General features: G+C 50.1%; 2 protein-coding genes across 5 annotated transcripts; one reads left to right on the top strand and one right to left on the bottom strand.

Annotated features, from left to right (window-relative positions):
- Window positions 1-3,358: 3,358 nt before the first annotated feature.
- NOL12 (nucleolar protein 12) lies at window positions 3,359-7,859 on the bottom strand. Its single transcript, XM_074871208.1, has 6 exons — window positions 6,943-7,859; window positions 6,747-6,852; window positions 6,481-6,529; window positions 5,914-6,056; window positions 4,641-4,741; window positions 3,359-3,973 (listed from the first exon to the last, which is right to left on the bottom strand). Exons 1-6 carry the CDS (start codon window positions 7,164-7,166, stop codon window positions 3,802-3,804), a joined length of 795 nt encoding a protein of 264 aa, XP_074727309.1. The 5' UTR covers window positions 7,167-7,859; the 3' UTR covers window positions 3,359-3,801.
- Window positions 7,134-16,394, top strand: LOC141944525 (arf-GAP with dual PH domain-containing protein 1-like). Of its 4 annotated transcripts, none has more exons than XM_074871204.1 (12): window positions 7,134-7,273; window positions 8,350-8,570; window positions 9,570-9,700; window positions 10,597-10,688; window positions 10,779-10,861; window positions 11,584-11,696; window positions 13,268-13,414; window positions 13,841-13,924; window positions 14,268-14,330; window positions 14,835-14,906; window positions 15,412-15,643; window positions 15,731-16,394. In XM_074871204.1, exons 2-12 carry the CDS (start codon window positions 8,477-8,479, stop codon window positions 15,757-15,759), a joined length of 1,140 nt encoding a protein of 379 aa, XP_074727305.1. In that variant the 5' UTR covers window positions 7,134-7,273; window positions 8,350-8,476; the 3' UTR covers window positions 15,760-16,394. The 4 variants fall into 4 exon arrangements, with proteins under 4 accessions (XP_074727305.1, XP_074727308.1, XP_074727307.1 ...); XM_074871207.1 differs by having other exon boundaries at window positions 15,496-15,643; XM_074871206.1 differs by having other exon boundaries at window positions 14,838-14,906.
- The last annotated feature ends 2,060 nt before the right edge of the window (window positions 16,395-18,454 follow it).

Raw genomic sequence — 18,454 nt, forward strand, 5'->3', positions numbered from 1 at the left:
TGCTGAAGCAGCAGACTCGTCTGCAAGCACCAAGACAGCCAAACGTCACCGTGTCCCCCGCACAGCTCCAATGGGAGGTCAACCCTACCCTCAGCACTCCCCACAGAGGTTTGTCTAACCTGGGCTTTACCTGCCATGCACAAGCCCTGCCTGAGCCTCGCAATTCCTAGTGAGACGTGCTTAACATCTCTCCTTCACTGCTCCCACTACAACTCAACTTCCTTCTCTTCCTGGTCTTGGGGAGCCTTAAAAAAAGTTTAATTTCACTTTTTGTTGACCCATTGAAAGCCATTTGCAACCCACTCTATAAACCTGTCTTTGCCAGACAACCCCAGTTATTCAGCTCAATTAGTCCCCAAAAGCTCTTGTCACTCTCCCAGCAACTTTTTTCCCCAGTTCATTTCTGGAATACAATGCTGGAAGCAGCAGTGGGACTGTACTGGGTACAGCTTTGAGCTTGATATGCTACTTAAAAGCAATAAATACAGTGCACTGACTATCACACAGCTCATGCACATGCTGCAACCATGCCGCCTTTGTGCAGTGCTCCTATTTTTCCCCAACTCTCTGACCTTGTCAGCTCCCAGTCTGGTTTTGATCCTCTGTAATCTCAATTACATTTTTGTGCACGCGTGTGTGCGGAATCATGGTCTAGCCAGCAAAAGCCATCATGCATGCAAACCCCATGGTGGCAGCCCACATCAAAACCCTGCACCTCTCCATGTGAGCCCGCAGGCACAAGCTCGAGTACCATGCAGGTGCCTGAGGTGGCCCAGCTGCAGAGCCAAGCGTGACAAGCCTGTGCGCATGCCCTGGAAAGAGGAGCACACAGCAAGCTGCCCCTCTCTGCTTTTCCTTTTCGGAGCAGCGGCTGTGCTAGCATGTTGATTTTTGCAGGTGTCTTATATTCGAAAGCGGCTTCTCCTGAACAGCTGGAACTTGTGAGCAGCTAGGAGGGGAAAAAAAAAACCCAACAGAAATGCTGAAATCCATATTGAAAACAAGGGGAAGCAGCAAAGAAGAATTGTAAGCCAGAGTCTGGTATGAACCGTGATGTGTCTGGCAAACACTTAACACACTAACTTGCATGTGGGAGCTCCAAAACATCCTGGGGAAGCCTGTCTGCACAGGGTGTAACACAAAGACAGCAGGCTAGGGCTGAGTCAGTAATTTACATTACAAAATAAAGCTTTAATCAATCAAATGGAGAACAATTCTGATGGTTAACACTGCATAGGATTTAACAGTGCTGTTGTCAGTTTTTCCATAAGCTTTTTTTTTTTAATGTGGAAACACAACTTCCAGCAGGAACTGAAAGCTTTCAGAGCATGAAAGAAGCTGTTAGAGACTTCAGCTGACACTTGAGAAAGGCTCAGAAGTTATTAGGGCCAGCAAACTAAAAAAGATTCTTCCAAATCACCTGGCAGCAAGATAACACACACCGAAGTACTACTGAGAACACTCTTAACATCCCATCAGGATTACAATGCGGTAATCCAGCACTGTCCCAGTGACCATGCCAGGCTGTCTATAGGCTGCAGAAAGCAACCCAACCCACACTTCAGCAGATTTCACAAATGCACAGACTGTACATTTCCAGTGGCCACTGCAGTTCCAGAGCAAACTCCTGGGCTGGGGAAACACAAGCCACCTCCTGCCCATGGTCACTCCACAAGGCACTATGGCCTGAAGAGAAGGGAAAGCTTCTGTATGACCCAGACCAGGCGTGTCACACACTGTCCTCCAGCTTTGAGCTGCAGTCCTCTTGGTGTGGTACACCAGTCCAAACAGAACTTCCCTCTCCTTCCCTTCTACATCCCTCTCAAACCCAACAACCGTAGAATGGCTCTAGAGCACATTACTTGCAAACCAGAGCAATAAACACTTTGTGTTTCACATATGGCGCCTCTTGGACACTTTGGATGAGATTCACTCCGGAAGCAGACTTTTGGCCTTGCCTCCGAGTTGTGGTTTTGCAGCTCTGAAACGCCCAAGACCCCAAGGTAAGGCAGGAAGATGGGTAAGGTCACACATTAAACCCCATGAGCTTTCTGGAGAGGCCTTTAAGGCAACGTATGTAAACTATTTTGGAGGTGAGGAAACCACACACACTGTGCTTTCATGTGACTGAGGTTCTTCAGCGTTAGTGCCTAAGAATTCAGCCCAGGATAGGACTCAGAGTCCAAGCACACAAGGCACCAGTGGTACACGGATTACCAGTGTCCACTTCCCCACCATTTTCCTTCTTCAGAGAATGGGAGGTACAAACGGACCCCATCCCTCACCACAAACATGCGTGTCACCCAGTTCTCTCCAGAGGAAGATGTTCTAGCAGAAATTGCGTAGCTGCTGTCAGTGTTGAGATCGTAACCTCCTCCTCAATGCACTCTGAAGAATTTCTGTGCGCGCAGCGTGCATGTGTGCGCATGCCCTGGGAAATGATGGAGAGACACATCAGGCTGGTGCCATTAGCTTCAGCGGCTGGTGGCCATCAGCATTGCTCTGATGTTCTTCCACAAAGCCTCAGGCACTGGTTTACTCTTTCCACTCCCATTTCTAGCATGAGGAATCTATGTACTTGCCCATTGCTGGGTTGCCAATTTTCTGGTGTGGGTTTTGGCCACACAGGCCTTTTGTTTCTTTGTCATTTCCTTGCTGGTACACATGGCATAGGAGGAGGCCTGGCTGACAGAGGCATAAGGGCCACCATCTCCTACAGATACTCCAGGACAGAGGCTAGCATGCTGCCTAGGCTCACTCTCCTCCTCAGAGGAATCACTCAGTTTTTGCCACCAGTATTCCTCAACTCCAATCACACAAAGCCTTCCCCCCCACCCTGCTGAAGGCATCCATGCTAAAAAACATTTACTAGGGTTCCAAGAAAGGCAATTAACTGCTGACGACTGCAGCAGCCCTGAGGTAAAGGGCAGTCTCTGCTGCTCCCATCCCAGAGAGGGCCACACACATACAGCAAGGGCATTAGGTCATTTCATACTCCTCTAAGCTATCGCAATTAAGATCAGCATATTCAGCAGACAAAGGAATGAGCCATTCCCACTCTGGCTGGCTCTGTGTTACTGCAGTAATAGCTCCCAGCTATTCAATTTCCCAAGCACCAGTGGATTTCAATATCCTTTAAGCACCAGGAATCATCTCCCCTCTTTCCAGCTGATACTGGTGTTAGCACAGTTGCCGTTGTGCTTCAAGTAAGTCACAAATATGGGGGTTTTTTAGCAGAATGAGTTAAAAATTTATTCAAAGTTACCAAATTTCACCTGGCACAGGTACCAAACAAAAAGTACCCCTGCATTCAGGTATGGCACTGGAGAAGAAACACAAGACAAGATGACACCATGTCTCCACGGAAAAAGGATTTACTGCACAGCAGAAATGCCAGGGCACTGACGCATGAGTGGAAGCAGAGTTCTTCCAAGTCTCAAACTGCCCTGACAATGTGCCTGTTGCAACCCACCTCAGATCCTCTCCTTTGATAAAGCCAAGTTTCAGATCTGGAAGGGGAGGCCCAAGGACAGAAGGGTTACGCCAAATAGAGAATGTGACCCCCAGCAGAAGTTTTTAGAGACTCCATGGCACCCAGAGATCTAGCTGGAGACAACTGCAGAAATAAATGGGTAGAATGTCTAGTCATCCTGGACAATGCTCCAGAGGTGAAAGGCTGAACTGGGCTCACTGCTTGTCAGAGCACCAAGTAAACAAGGCCCTTGCTCGTAATGAAGGGGCCCCAAACAGCAGCAGGCCAGACATGGAGCACTGTCCCAGCTGCTGGTCTGAGCTTCTCCGTTAATCTTGGTCACGGCCCATTTTTCCTGTCAGCCTCCGTCGCTGAGTCTTAGTAGTTCGCCCTGTGCTGGATTTCTGGATTTTCTTGTGTGGGCCTTGCCCACGTTGGGGTCTCTTTCTTTTCGTCTTTTTCCGGCTATGCATGTGCAGCGTGGCAGTAAGAGAAGAGATCCTGTGCAGGGCAGGAAGAGAGAAATGTTTGGGGACCAAAGTCTGCAGGAGCAAGGCAACACCAGACCACCACCAGGAGAGCCCTGTGTGGCCCAGCATGAATGGACACCAGCCACAGCAAGCCCCAGAGGAACTCCACTGTTCTGGGCACCATCCTGACAGAGCAAAAAACCTGAAAGTCTACACGTGCAGTAACAACCAAAACAAATTTTCTGAGCAATGGGTTACCCAGCCACCACAGAGTTAAGTAATTCTCTGCATCCTCAAAGCAGTTGTAAATCCTGGATACTGAAAAATGTGGAAAATGCCAAAGCTTTAGGGTCTTTTGACCTTCAATCCTTGAGACCAACTCTGCACCCTGCAATACACCCTTCCCTGCAATATATACCAAGAAAGGGGACTAGGTAAACAGTTCAGGACAAAGCCTGTCCTGCACCGCATCTTGCTCCTCCTCTTGCTGCTGCTGTCACCAGCGATCAACGTGATGGGAATGGGAGTGTCCGGGGCAGGCTTGTGCTCTGCCAGTGCCCTCTGCTGGCTCCTGCCCGCTGACGCCCAGGCAGCACAGCATTCCCTCCCTGCAACCACACCTCCGATCTGGAAACCCAAGATCCTCCTGATGAGCATGCACAGCCTAGCAGTAAAGAGTTGCATGAATTTATACATACTTTTCAGATAGAAAGGGGTTTCTGGACTTCTTGGGCATTGTTCTTACAGGCTTGTTCGCCACCTCTTCCCCCTTCTCTTCTTCTGATCCATCACTTTTTCCCTTTAAAATGAAGCAAAAAGAGAGAAAAAAATCCTTATAGACACATCAAAACATTAAATCTTGTGATTCTGATGTTTCTGCTGCCTTCTTGGTTTCATCCTGTTTTGTGAACCATCTAGTTATGGATGAAGTCTTTTTTAATTCTCCACATCCCTTGCTGTCCAAATCTCAATGTTTATCATTGCAGTCCCTCAAAAAGGGACAACCAGTGAGAAGTCCTACAGTAATCCACCCTAAGATCAAAAAACTTCAGCAGCATCTTAATGGCCATGCAACTGAAGTCTAAAGTATGAACTGAATGTTTCAGCTTTTTTCTTGAATGACTAATGAAACACCTTTAAGCGGCTTTTCAGATTAGAAGATGACCTTACAAGTGTGAAAGGTTAACTATCAAACACAGACACTTCCCCAAAAAAGCTCAAATCCAGCCACGAGTCATGAAGCTCAAAAGGATCAAGTCAACCAGTGCCTGAAAGACTCTATGAAACAAATATGAGATCTGTTACAGTATGTTTTGAGAATAGAAGCAACTGCAACCAGAAGTGAATGGTTCCCTTATTTGTGGTCCAAGCACAGGATGGATCATGGAGAAAGAAATCCCTCATCATACTAATAATTTTTCCTTGACAGGACACAGGAAAGAGGTTGAGGATAGCCCATGCAGCAAAGTCTGAAATCTCCCTGCTTGTGCTATATTTGCTCTTAAAATACTAAATTCTCCTGTGACGCTTTTCACTTACACAAGGGCATTGGAATGGGCTGCCCAGGGAAGTGGTAGAGTCCCCATCCCTGGAAGTGTTTAAGAGTCGGGCTGACATAGTGCTTAGGGACATGGTGTAGTTGAGAACGGTCAGTGTTAGGTTAATGGTTGGACTAGATGATATTCAAGGTCTTTTCCAACCTAGATGATTCTGTGAAGGGCAGCTGGGACTAGCAAAGGACTCCAGGGAGGTTTCAAGTGAGCTGTTCACATCAGACATTTCTTTCTCTTTAGAGGCCCAACATAAGTTGTGGAGGACTGTGAAAGTTATGAGTTCCCTCTTGCATCCCTGCTCCCAGCCAGCTTTTCTTTTTTTTTCCCAGTCTTTGGGCATAGTCAGGGAATACCGGCCCTACCTAGTCAGCCCCAAGAATATTTATGGCTGATACAGAGAGGCAGCAAGAGGCTTTACCACAGGGGTGGTCAGTCCCAGCTGGCGTGCCCCTGAGAGGTCCAGGTCGCTGATGGTAGTCACTGTTACAATGTGGTTTGGGTGGTCGATGTTCACAGACTCTGTCCGCGACGTCACCAAGTGCTCCAGTTCATCAGCCTCATCTGGGGAGACATGAAATCCTGCACTGCAAAGTGCCCAACTTGTTGCAATATACGCTCTCTTGTTCCTGTGGTGCCATACTGGTGGGGGGACCCAGCCTTTGCATGTAGGGTTAAAGGGCGGAGGGGCTTGAACACTGGCACTACAAGCATGATGGGCAAGCTCCTTCTCCCAGCAGAGGGGACCTGCTAACACCTTGGAGATGCCCTCCTTCTTGTGTCTTTCTGTACAACTCACTTGACACCTGTCCCACCAGGGCCAGAGGGCTGCGGAGGTCACACTGCCCAGCTTCCCAGGGGGACATGAGAGGTGCTGACACTGTGGGACAGCGTGCAAGCGTCCCTGCTCCAGCCCTTATCACCCAGCCCAGGGTATCGGACCACGGGCGCCCACCTCTCACCCCACCGCCGAAGACCCAGCACGTACCGAGTGCCTCCTCCCTCTCGCTCAGCATCTTCAGGTACTCCTGGTGCCGCTGAGGGATGGAAACAGGTCACTGCGGCGCCTCTGCCGCTCCAGCCGCCCAGGATGGCCTCATCCCCTACAAGCGGGGCAGTGGAAGCCCGAAGACCCCTCCTGCCCCACAGCCTGGTCCCCGCGGCCTGGTCCGCTCCCAGCCCGCCATGGCAGGACGGGGGGCGGGGGGGGGGGGCCTTCTCCCACAGAGGGTCAGGGGGTGTTTGTGGGGGTACCTCCTCCTTCATCTTCCTCTGCTCCTCCTTCAGCTTCCGCTTAATCTCCTCCAGCGCCACCTTCCTCCGCTCCACCTTCCGCTTGTGGAAGCCGGTCAGGTACTCCCTGCCGCCGGCAACACAGAACCCCCCCAGCTTTTAGCGACCCCTTCACCGCAGGACACCTTCCCCCGTCCCGGGGCACGCCCAGCCTTACCTCCGCCTCTCCTCGTCGAAAGTCACCACCAACCTCCCCTCACGGCCGCCCCAACCCTTCTTCCTGCGGCCCATGGCGGTACGACGCTGCTGCTTCTGCCGCCGCTCCCGCCGCCCGCCCCTTCCGCCGCCGCCCGGCCCTGAAGGACGGCCCCTGCCCCGCCCGCCATTTTGTGCTGCCGGCGCCTCGCCGGGCGGAGGAGGTTGAGGGGCTGGTTTCTTCATGATGTCTCAAGCGGGAGACCCTTGTCGGCTGAGCTGCTGTTGGGCGGAGGGTAGAGCGGCCCCAGGGTGTGGGGGAGCCCCGAGCACCACCAGCGGTGGGCTGTGGGGTGAGTGGAAGGGAGGGAGGAAGGGCACGCCATGGCTGCTGCCTGTGGGGCGGCTTGAAGGAGATGTGTGGGGCCGGTATCGGGTCCTCTTGCTCCACCAGTGTGTGGGGTCTGTCTGTGTGTCCTTGCCCGCTCCTGTCGTGCTTTCTACCCCCAGGCTGGGGCAGGAGAGAGAAGCCACTGTCATAGATCTCACAGATGTCCCTGGCCATAGCATTCAGCCTGGGGTGGATGGGGTTGCTTCGGGCTTGAGTGCCTCCAGCTCCCACTGCTCCTCAGCTCTCTGCCAGCAAAAGATTCTATAGCACCACCTTGTGCAGCCAGCGTAGCACCCGATTGCTTGCCCTGAGACTCGCTCTGCCACTCCTCTTGAGTATTTTACATCTGCATCTCTTCAATAAAGGTCTGAAAGTTTATTTCAAGCTGTCGTCATTGCTTGGTGTCAGTGGTACCTGTGCTACTCCTCTTAGCTGGGGAAGGCAAGCGCAGGGATGGGTTTTGGCTCAGACAGTGTCCCAAGATGCAGGACCTGGCTGAACGTGGTTTCTGTAGTGGTGGTGAGAGGTACTGGCACGAACTGGTGGGGGCATCAGGACTGCCATGGCTTGAGTGACTTGGGCTGAACTTTTGAACCTTTCTCACCCTCCAGTCTTCGCCTTAAAGATGGGTGTAATGCTTGCGTGGTGGCCAGCTGACTTTGGTGGAAGCTCCTAAAGCACTGCAGGGGAGCCAAAGCCAACCCCCACAGCCCACAGAGCATGACGAGTCCTGACACAGCCTGGCAGCCGCTTGTCCAGGGCTGCCTTGCCTTTATCATGTCCCTTGCTGCTTGTGCTCTTTTCCTGGCCTGTCCTTTCACCAGCAGAAATGCGGAAAAACCAGTTCTGTGGTTAATTGCTGCACTTCCCTCCACGCCCATGGGGCAGGTCTCCTCCTCCTCCTCACTCACAGTCTGGGTGCACTTCAGCCTCCAGCCTCTTTGCCCCTGCCTGTGCTCAGCCAGCTCAGGTGCGTCAGGCCTCCGTGCTCCTTCCATTAACCTTACAGCTTCTGCCTTCCCCTTTTCCCTCTGACAGAGCTTCTGTCTCTCTGGTGGCTCCTTTGCCCTTGGGCAACCCTGTGGGTTGGCCTGCAGGTGCAGAAGGTGCAGGCAGCTGCCCTCCTGGCCCTGCCCGGCCCTGCCTGGAGGAATAACATTCTTACATGATGGCTGGAGGCAACGAGAGGAGCGTGAAGGCCCTGAAGGAGGTGTGGAGAAGAGCAGAAAACTCTTTGTGTGCAGACTGCGGGAAGCCAGGTGAGTCTCTGATGGCTGCTAGAGGAAGAGTAGGAAGCAGGGGCTGGTCTCTAGCAGCTGTTTGGAGTACCGGCTGTCTGGACTGCACACAAGCCTGGGGTGGAAAGGAAGGAGAGGCATTGCTCCGGGTATTCGCTTCCTCTCCCTGGAGGTGAGTTGTCAAGGGAGGAGGAAGGAGATGCTGCCGAAGCGCTGGTGGGAAGAAGGACAGGGACATGGTAGTGCTAGATGAGCAAGGGCTGTGTAGCTGCAGTACTGTGGGTTGTAGTCATGTCAGATCTCAAATACAAATCAAGGTCATGCCCAGTCAGGATCTGACAGGAAAGGTCCTGGTGAAATCCTAACTGCTCCAGAAAGAAGTCATGATTCAGGAGGGCATTGTCTCCTTTATGACTCAGCTCTGAACTGACAACCTGCTACAGGCACCTCAGAGATTTCTCTTATGGAAGGGCTTGCTCTCTGGAAAGGGTACCCAGTTTGACGTCCTACAAGTGCTGCTAAAAATACCCATCATACACCTCCCAAAGGGACACATGGAGTAGACCACCTGAGCCAAATTAAGACTGGGCTAATTAGTACCATTATACCTTCTTAAATTCTCCCAAGAAAGTTTTGGATTCAAGGCTGCTTTCCACTTCCTAAGCAAAATACTGGTGGGGGTTTGCTGTGTTGCACTAAACAGCTCCTGGAGTCCTTTCCCAGAGATGGCTTCCTTTTCATCGCAGATGACCCTTTATACAAAGGGAGTGTGCAGAGCACTTTGGAGTTTTTTAAGGTTCAGGTCAATAGAGATTCAGATGAAGTGGTTGAAGCAGGGGCAGTGAGGGACTAATAGCTATGGTTTTTGCTGACTGGCATCTGTACCTTGGGTGATAATTAATCAGCTCAGATGAAACTGTGGTCATCCAGCATTCTGTTTCTCAGGGCTATGTTCTCAGTTGAGGCATATCTCCCAGGGGAATTTACCGCTTCTAGTCACACCCTTTTTTATACCCTCAGATCCTGACTGGGCATCCTCTACTTTGGGTGTGTTTATATGCCTCAGCTGTTCAGGAATTCACCGCAACATCCCTAGCATCAGCAAAGTCAAATCCCTGAAGATGGACCACTGGGATGATGCTCAGGTGCAGGTGAGATCTTTATCCCCACTGGTATGTCAGGTGGCTTGGGTCTAGGCAATAGACTGTCCTGGGAAAATCAGGCCTTTGGCTGCACAGAATTGGAGATTTAATCTGATTTAGTCTGTCCCTTTGCTACTCATGCTCTGAGTACTCAAGCAGGGATAAAGTCCCCATAACCCACTGGGAGGGGGAGCATGCACTTGCTTTATGTGTCTCTCCCTGTTCTGTTACTTTATGGCAAATGTAGAGCTCTTGCAATGTATCTTGCCAAGGCTCAGGGTCTTTATTGCTCCAGATTACTCATTTACCACTCACCAGCACCATCCAGCCTCAGTGTCTCCTCTTGGTTTCAGCAGTCCAAGGGGAAAATCTTAGGTAATTCCATGGTCTAAGATGAGTTTCCAGATATGTGATCTCTTGGGAAAAATGGGAACTTGACTTCTCCCCATTACACTCCCCTCAACCCATTAATCTTCAGGGGACTGAAGATATTTTCCAGAGATCCAAAGAAAGTAGTCTGTATCTCGCTGCTCTGTGGAGAGGAGTGAAGAGACTTGGAATGTCCTCCCAGATGACATTGCAGAGCTGTTGTTGAACTTGGTCTCTCCAGAGATGTGGAGCATAGCAGCAAATCCACTGAATGTGGGTACGCCTAGCCCCGTAGAAGTGACATTTATGGCATTCTGTTGATTCAGGCGCAACCAGTATAACTTCTGAGAGTAGACAAGACCTTTGAGACCCACCTTTCTGTAGCCCGACTTTGCTGGGATGTTGCAATGGAGAGGAAAGAGAATGCTCCATTAGAGCTCAGTGTGCATCTAGCCCTGCAGTGGATCAGGAAAGAAAAAGGTCCAACATGAGTCTGCATCAAAGGGAAGGCACTAACTCTCTGTCTAACTCTGCAGTTTCTGGCCAAGCATGGGAATGCTGTAACCAAAGCCACATATGAAGCTCACATCCCTATTTACTATTACCAGCCAACCTACAATGACTGCCAGTAAGTTGCTGCATACAGAAGAAAAGGGGGAAGGGCAGTTCTGGGCTCCTCTAAGTTTGTTTCTGAGCTATGTGTCACCTCCTTCCCTAGAGTGCTGAGAGAACAGTGGATACGGGCCAAATATGAACGCAAAGAGTTCACTGAGCCAGGAAAACAGCTGCCATATTCTGATGGTAAGAGCAGAACACAACGTCAAAATATCCTGCCTGTTGCCTTCACTCACCATGAGGACAAAGCTCATAGTGTCAATGTTGCGAATCCTACAAGTACTCCTGAGAACCCAGCTGGTACTTACAGGGCATTGTTTTGGGGGGGATTAAATTGTGGGCAGCATAGGTTGGCACTGCCATGGCTTGCTTCCAAGCCTGGTATTACCAGCTGGTATTTTTCAAAGGCATTTGCTGTCCTGGTGGAGCCAGACCTCTGCAGTAAGGAATTTCTGTCCTGCTGCATGCCACCCCCTCCAGCCATGGCAGTTGTCTTTGAAATGTCACTGCCAGTGCTGTGACACAAGGCTCTGCAGCCCAAAGGCCTGCAGAGTTGAGTGGGAAGAGTTGTGGTTCCACACCAGGGTCTGTGTGGGTCAGGACTCTGGTGTTCACAGGAACAACAGCTCTCACACAGTCAGAGGCAGTAGTGGGAACCAGACTAGGAGATGGGAAGCATCTCAGAATGTCTTTTGGTGACCATTTATCTGGGCTGCAAACCCAGGAATACCATCAACTTCATCTGTAACTCAGAGGTGAGACCTCTCCTTCTCAAGTGTTTGATCTCAGCAGCAGTCCATCATGTACTTTATCCCAGAGGTGTGGCTGGGACCCCAGGCTGCATGCAGCTCTCTGATGCCTACCATACCTGTGGGGGGATGCTCTTAAAAGTGGCCTTCTGCTCCTAGGGGTGAAGGAAGGTATCCTCTGGAAGCGAGGTCGAGACAACGGGCAGTTCCTACCCCGCAAGTTCCTCTTGTCTGAGAGAGAGGGATGTCTGAAGTATTTCACCAAGCAGGATGTGAGTATGGTGGTCAACTCCCACCTCAGTGCATGCCCCACCCAGGGCAGTGGGGTCACAGAGATGTTTCTATTTTCTAAGCATGTTTCTGAGGTTGCCTTGCTCATCCCAGGCCAGGGATGATAACAGAAACATGTCACTGAGGAGAGAGGCCCTCTTCCTACTGTCAGGGTGACATTTCCCCACGTCCTCCCTTTGCGCTTCCCAACACCCTTCCCTCGCTGCCGATAAAAGGACTGATCTTTCACTTCACCCCTACCCATTTGCCTGGCTGTGTAATCCTGCAGCATCCCTGTCTCACCCCACTGTGAGCCAAGTTGGCAAAAAACAGTTGTTTGGTTTGTTTTGAGAAAGGCTACTTTGCTGCTCGATCATCTCCCTGAAATGAATGGGGCAAGTGCTAATGCACTATCACAGGGTGGGAATGGCTTGAGGTAGGGAGGAGCAGGAAATGCCATCCAGAGGGACCTGGACAATCTCATGAGGTTCAACAAGGCCAAGTGCAAGGTCCTGCACCTGAGTTGGGGCAACCCCTGGTATCCATACCAGCTGGGGGATAAAGGGGTTGAGAGCAACACTGTGGAGAAGGACTTGGGGGTATTGGTGCATGAAAAATCACATGAACTGGCAATGTGTGCTTGCAGCCCAGAAAGCCAAGGGTATCCTGGATTGCATCAAGAGAAGTATGGCCAGCAGGTTGAGAGAGGTGATTCTCCCCCTCTGCTCTGCTCTCATGAGACCCCACCTGGAGTACTGTGTCCAGCTCTGGAGTCCTCAGCACAAGAAAGTCATGGACCTGTTGGAGCAAGTCCAGAGGAGGGCCACAAAAATGATCACAGGGATGGAATGCCTCTCCTATGAGGAAAGGCTGAGAGAGTTGGGATTGTTCATCCTGGAGAAGAGAAGGCCCCGGGGAGACGTTATTACAGCCTTTCAGTACTTAAAGGGGGTTTATAAGAAAGATGGGGACAAACCTTTCAGCAGGGCCTGTTGCAATAGGACAAGGGGTAATGGTTTTAAACTAAAAGGGTAAATTCAGACTAGATGTAAGGAAGACATTTTTTACAATGAGGGTGGTGAGGCAATGGAATAGGTTGCCCGGATTGGTGGTAGATGCCCCATCCCTGGAAACATTCAAGGTCAAGTGGACAGGGCTCTGAGCAACCAGATCTAGTTGAAGATGTCCCTGATCATTGCAGGGGGGTTGGACTAGATGACCTTTAAAGGTCCCTTCCAACCCAAACCATTCTATGATTCTAGGAGTGGGCTCTTTCCTTTTGAGGTCAGTTAGCCTTTAGACTGGCTCAGCTGTAAAGTCAGATGAATTCTCAGTGTTTCACTGGCAGTTCCAGAGTAGGCACAGCTCAAATCTAACTTGGAGGGGCTGGGTCACTGCTTGGTCTCAAGCACACCACACAGTGAAGGGACTGCATGCCACAACAGTTTTGTTGGGAAGGGGCAGTAATTACCTTTTAAAACTCTCTGATCTGGCCTTACCCCACTAAATCAGTAGCTCAGGTCCCTTTCCCACTAGGATTGCTCATGAATGACCAATGTCATTCTGTTTTCAGGCCAAAGAACCCAAAATCAATATTAAAATAGATGTCATCAATGCTACATTCCAGCCAGTGAAGATTGGGAACCCCAATGGCCTGCAGATCACCTATCTCAAAGACAACAAGACCCGGAATATATTTGTCTACCATGAAAGCGGAAAGGTATCTGGTTTTAGCATCAAACACTGCAAAGCAATTGAGGTGTTTTGAGAAGCTGCTGACACTAAATAGTCTGAAGCATGGGTAGGACCGTACATACGTGCGTGAGTTGCTGTAGGTAATAGGGTGGGGATTCTGGCTCTGTGTCTGTGTGTCTGTGAGAGAGTTTTGCTGCAGGGAGCAGGGCAGAAACACTGGCTGGTTTGTGTGGGAGGAGCTGCTGGAGAAGATGTTCAGATGTGCTGCCTGTGCATGTGGGGAATGGGGCAGCCATGCTGGTGGTGTGTGTTTGAGGGAGATGCTGTAGGTGCCGGGGAGGGAGAGCTGGCTGTGTTTATAGTTAACACAGGGTTGGGTGGACCTGGGTGAATTTAGATGGCTCACTGTTGCTCTGGCTAAGCTTTCTGTCCTGTCCTTTTCCATTCTCAGGAGGTAGTAGACTGGTACAATGCCATTCGCTCTGTGCAGTTCCATTATCTGAAGGTAGCATTTCCCATTGCCAGTGATAACGAGGTGAGTCAGCAATAGAGCGTGGTGCTGAGTCTCCTGCTGGTACTTGGTTATGTGATAAAAGAGCCCATTAGCTTCTATTAGATCCCCAGGTACAGAAGTGGAAATTGCAGTGTTTGGATAGAGGGATGAAAAAGTGTGTGTAAGAGGGCCTGTGATGGCCAGAGAACAACTGCTCTCTGCTGTTTCTGGGTGCTTTGGAGACAGAAGTGACTCCTGGTGAGGCAATTCTGCAAACATGAATTTAAAAAGTGGCTGAATTTGGAGGAATAAAAGGAAGGGTTGGGGGCAAAATCAAATAGCAAAGAAACATGCCTAAGTGACGTTACTCTTGCCTTTTTGTCAGATTAAAAATAGGCTGCCAAGAAACTTCCTGAAGGAGGGATACATGGAGAAGACTGGTCCCAAGGTGAGCTGCTGTGGGAGAAGAAAAATCTAACAGGGACCTCCTAGAGAGCCACTGACCTTCCCTACTTCAATGTTTTTCTCCTGCTGTTTCCCCATTCCCCCCTGACTCTTTAGAAACCCGTGGGAACTGTGTGTGTGCACCAAGGGAGGGGAGAATAAAGGGAAGGGGAGGGACACATGTGAAAGTAGGTGAAGCCACAGTCCCTGCTTTCTCCCAGAACAACAGATCTTTCTGCATGTGTCTGTGTGTGTGTGACCTTACAGGTATGTAGCATCTAGATTTCTCCTGTCTCAACTCTGGGGTCCTTCAGAGAGGTCCAAGATTTGGGGACAGCAGTTGGGACCCGATACTGATCCCCACTCTCAGCTCAGAAAGGGTGAGGAGGAGGTTGATGTTAAGGCAGGGCCTTGGTTCAAGTGGTTGGGATGAATTCTTGGTATCCATTCGAACTGCTCGCGGCAGAGGGCACTGTCCCCTTACATATGTCACCTTTTACCTTCACAGCAGAGAGAGGCTTTTAAGAAGCGCTGGTTCACGCTGGATCACCGCAGGCTCATGTACTTCAAGGACCCTTTGGTGAGGGGGAGATCTGACCTCTGGCAGCTGCAGGCAACAGTGCTGAGGGCAGGGTCGAAGTGTAACCAGAGTCTTTGTGCTGCAGTAAGGGAGGCTTGCAGGTTCCCCAGCTGCTCTGAATGGACTCTAGATCTTCCCCTTTCCATCTTACTTAATTCATCCCATGCTTTCTGTGTTGTTTCATTGCCTGCAGACAATGGAAACAGGGAGGGCAGTGGTGTAAAGGCGATGATGGGGAGGAGAGTGACATGAGAGGGTGTCATGGAGAGGCGGGAGCAGCAGTTCCTCTCTTAGACCTCTTAAGATCTACGCTCTTAAATTTTTCTTTACGCTGCTGCCTTTGAGCATAGCCTCCCTGCTCTTCTGAATCCCCTGACCGTTTTCATATCTTTTTGCTGCTACATCTCTGGTCCTCACCCACTCTCCTCCTGTCCTTAGGTGCGTTGCTTCTATTCCCTGGTTCTTCTGGTATTCCGTAAATCCCTCTTTCCCTCCTGATGTGCAGGATGCGTTTGCGAAGGGTGAGGTATTTGTGGGCAGCAGAGAGAATGGATATAGCGTTCAGAAGGGATTGCCTTTGGGGACACAGGGCAACTTCTCTTGGCACTATGGCCTCACCATTGTCACCCCCGACCGGGAATACCTCTTCACCTGCGAGACGGAGACTGACCAGCTGGACTGGATCGAAGCCTTCACGAGCATCATCAACCAGGCCATGACACCACAGGAATATGCAAGTAAGTGCCTGGGTGCTGTTTCCTTCCCCTCCTGCCACTCTGATTCAGGGTATTGCCCTAATGCACCACTTTTTTTCTTCACTACAGTTGAAGCCTACTTCAAGTTTAAATCCTAGGAAGCCATGCAGGAACCTCGCTCTACGACTTGAACCCTACTTGGTCCTGTTGGGTGGGCTGTCAGGAGAGGAGAGGAGATTGACATTGGAGAAACACAGTGCTCTTGAAGCGCTCTTTGAAGCACTTTTTTTCCCCATGGACAGTCCATTTGTTCTGGGGGCCAAATTAAGCTGCTTCCTTTCAAGCACAAGACTTTGCAAGTCTGAATCCTCAGTGCAACCTGTCACTGTTGAATTACTGTGATCTGACTGGATGCTGGCAGGCCTGGCCTGTCAATTGGGCCTTGAAAACTTGGCACTTGCTGTGTTGGATGTGGGACCTGGCATCACTCCGCAGGAAAACAGTTGCCTGGCTGGGGCTACACCCCAGTGGGTTGCAGGGGCTGCTGAACTAGGAGAGACTGTTCCTTTACAAGAATTGGCTTCTCTGCTGGCAACAGAGATGTGAAACATCTAGATATTTGATCAGTGGGAGCTGTAGTTGAGAAAAGTCCCTTAAAAGATGTAATCTAACAGCCAAATGTGAGGTCTGTTTCCTCCTGCCATGTATGGACTTGAAAGCTTCTTCAGACCACATTTGTGTGGAGACCTTCCTCTGATTGCTAGAGAGGGTTAATAGATGTGCTCAAAAGCAATGTGTGTATATACTTGTGTGTATGTGGATAATGTGTGTGTGTGTGTGCACGCATATAACAAAAAGTGGTGGGAGGTGGAATACTGCCCTACAGAAGATACTGTGAGGGATATTCATGCCATTGAAGTTCAACTGTCAAATTTAAGTCTCTAATCAAACCAATGGAGCAGAGAGCAGCCTATGGCATGTCTGATACAGACCTTGGACTCTGTTAACTTTACTAGAGCCTAGAGGTTGATGGCTGAAGTTAGTAAGACATGGATCTCTGCTCCCTCATTCTCTGTATGTCAAACGCCTGGCACTTTCATTCAGCCCTATACATTACGTATGTATATATTTTATGTTACATACACATATAATTTTATGCAGTAGTGGGAAGTCCGTATGTTCATGCCCTTCTAGTAACAGTTAGCCCTAACCACTAAATCAACCCATGATTCATATCTTAAAGATCATCTCTTAAAGCTCTCCTGGGAGAGCTGTTTCACGTGCTGGAAGGACCAGCTGAGTTCTGCTGATGACTGTAGAATCTGATGTGTCTGCAGTTTTACATGGGCAGTGTGAGAGTAGGTGTCTCGTGTGTTAAGGGGAGCTAACTGGAATTAATGAGGCAACAAGCATTTTAATTAGCTCCTAAAGAAATTAATTTTAAAATTCCATTGTAATTTATTTTAACTTCCTAAATGAGCTGAGCTGCTAACTGCTAAGGCATAAGGTCGTTTCTTGAAAAAAGACACAGCCAATCAGAGCAAGGAGCCATGGCTCTTCATTGCATTTCCTGGGGCACATGGACTGTGAATCTTCTCTTCAGAGCCAAATGGGCAAAGGCATGGTCCAAGGCAGGGGCTTCTCTGTGCTGAGACCACAACCTGTTGGGAGCATTGACTTCCTGGATGAGAAGCAGCATCACTCATCCTGCTGCCATGACACAATGGAGCTTTCCACCCAAAAGTATGTTTTCACTGCAGTTTGCTGATCTCCCCCAGTTTGGAGCTCGACTGTCCTAAAAACCGAAACCCATTGCAAAGCTTGTGTTCCAAAATGAAGTGCCTTTTGGTTCTGGTAACATGAAAATGGGGCAGTCCATTAAAAAAAAGCTCAAGCCCCATCTAAATGACCTGCAAATTCAGGGAAGAAGAGTAGAGAGAGTGACCCAGACATGCCAAGAGTTGACACAGATAACCCAGAGGGAGGCCTCTGAAGTTGCCTCCATTGATGACATGTGCCATATGGCCACTCCTGTGGCACGGCAATGCTGAAGCTATTGCATACCGCACATTGGTCAGGAAGGTGCTTGGGTCCTACCGCAGCGAGAGCAGTAATGGTAGGATGCTTCCTTCTCCTGTTTGCTGCTGAGTTATTGCTGCTGGAGATGAGTGGAGGCATTTAACTTGGCCACAATGAAGCTAATACACTGAGGATGCAAAAGAGCGTAGATGGAGCGGCCTGAAAACGCCTGTGAACTAACAGCAGAGAGCAGTTGATAGTGGCACATCTGTCTCTGCTCTGCAAATTCTGTCCCTCTACGTCTGTTCCCTGAGATGAACGCGACTCAGATGTGGGTGAAGAAAGAACAAGGTAGCGTTGAGCGCAGGAGGGCATAGGTGTCATGCAGCAATGTCCCACTAGAAGGCACTGGTGCCTACGTAACAGGCTTCCGCTCCCTGCTCTGAGGTGAGGCAGCAGGGATAAAGCTTAGAGAAGGAGGATGGTCTTTAGGGAGAGGGAGGAAAGAGCGGGTATAAAATATCCAGCCCTTTGAGTCTCTAGGAGCTTGCTGCTGACAGGGGGACAAGCGTGGAACAGGGCACGGTCATAGAAAATGTGGGATGTCCTACCATCTGGTGGGCTTGTTTGCAAACTGGGGACTACATCCACTGTCTACACCTCCAGGGGCCCTGATGTCCTTAGAAGGGAGTAGGGGACAGGCCCTCTCAGCCTGACTCGGCTAAGGGCCAAGGAGAACAGTGTGGCAGCTCCCTGCCTATTTCACTTTCAGGGCTGGCCCTTGTTTCTCTTCTAAAGCCACAGTGTGACGCTTTTCCCCCACTTGCCACATTA

This window comes from Strix uralensis, chromosome 5, assembly GCF_047716275.1.
Source record: "Strix uralensis isolate ZFMK-TIS-50842 chromosome 5, bStrUra1, whole genome shotgun sequence".
NCBI classification, from domain to species: domain Eukaryota; kingdom Metazoa; phylum Chordata; class Aves; order Strigiformes; family Strigidae; genus Strix; species Strix uralensis.

Bases quoted from the DNA above. Each gene is read 5' to 3' on its own strand.
- NOL12 (XM_074871208.1), bottom strand. From the start codon at position 7,166: ATGAAGAAACCAGCCCCTCAACCTCCTCCGCCCGGCGAGGCGCCGGCA. The intron at 4,742-5,913 runs GTAAAGCCTCTT...TTCATTTTAAAG, and splicing joins TGGGACTGACCACCCCTGTG to GGAAAAAGTGATGGATCAGA. The intron at 3,974-4,640 runs GTATGTATAAAT...TGCCCTGCACAG, and splicing joins AACCCCTTTCTATCTGAAAA to GATCTCTTCTCTTACTGCCA.
- LOC141944525 (XM_074871204.1), top strand. From the start codon at position 8,477: ATGATGGCTGGAGGCAACGAGAGGAGCGTGAAGGCCCTGAAGGAGGTG. The intron at 10,689-10,778 runs GTAAGTTGCTGC...CTCCTTCCCTAG, and splicing joins CCAACCTACAATGACTGCCA to AGTGCTGAGAGAACAGTGGA. The intron at 14,331-14,834 runs GTGAGCTGCTGT...TTACCTTCACAG, and splicing joins TGGAGAAGACTGGTCCCAAG to CAGAGAGAGGCTTTTAAGAA.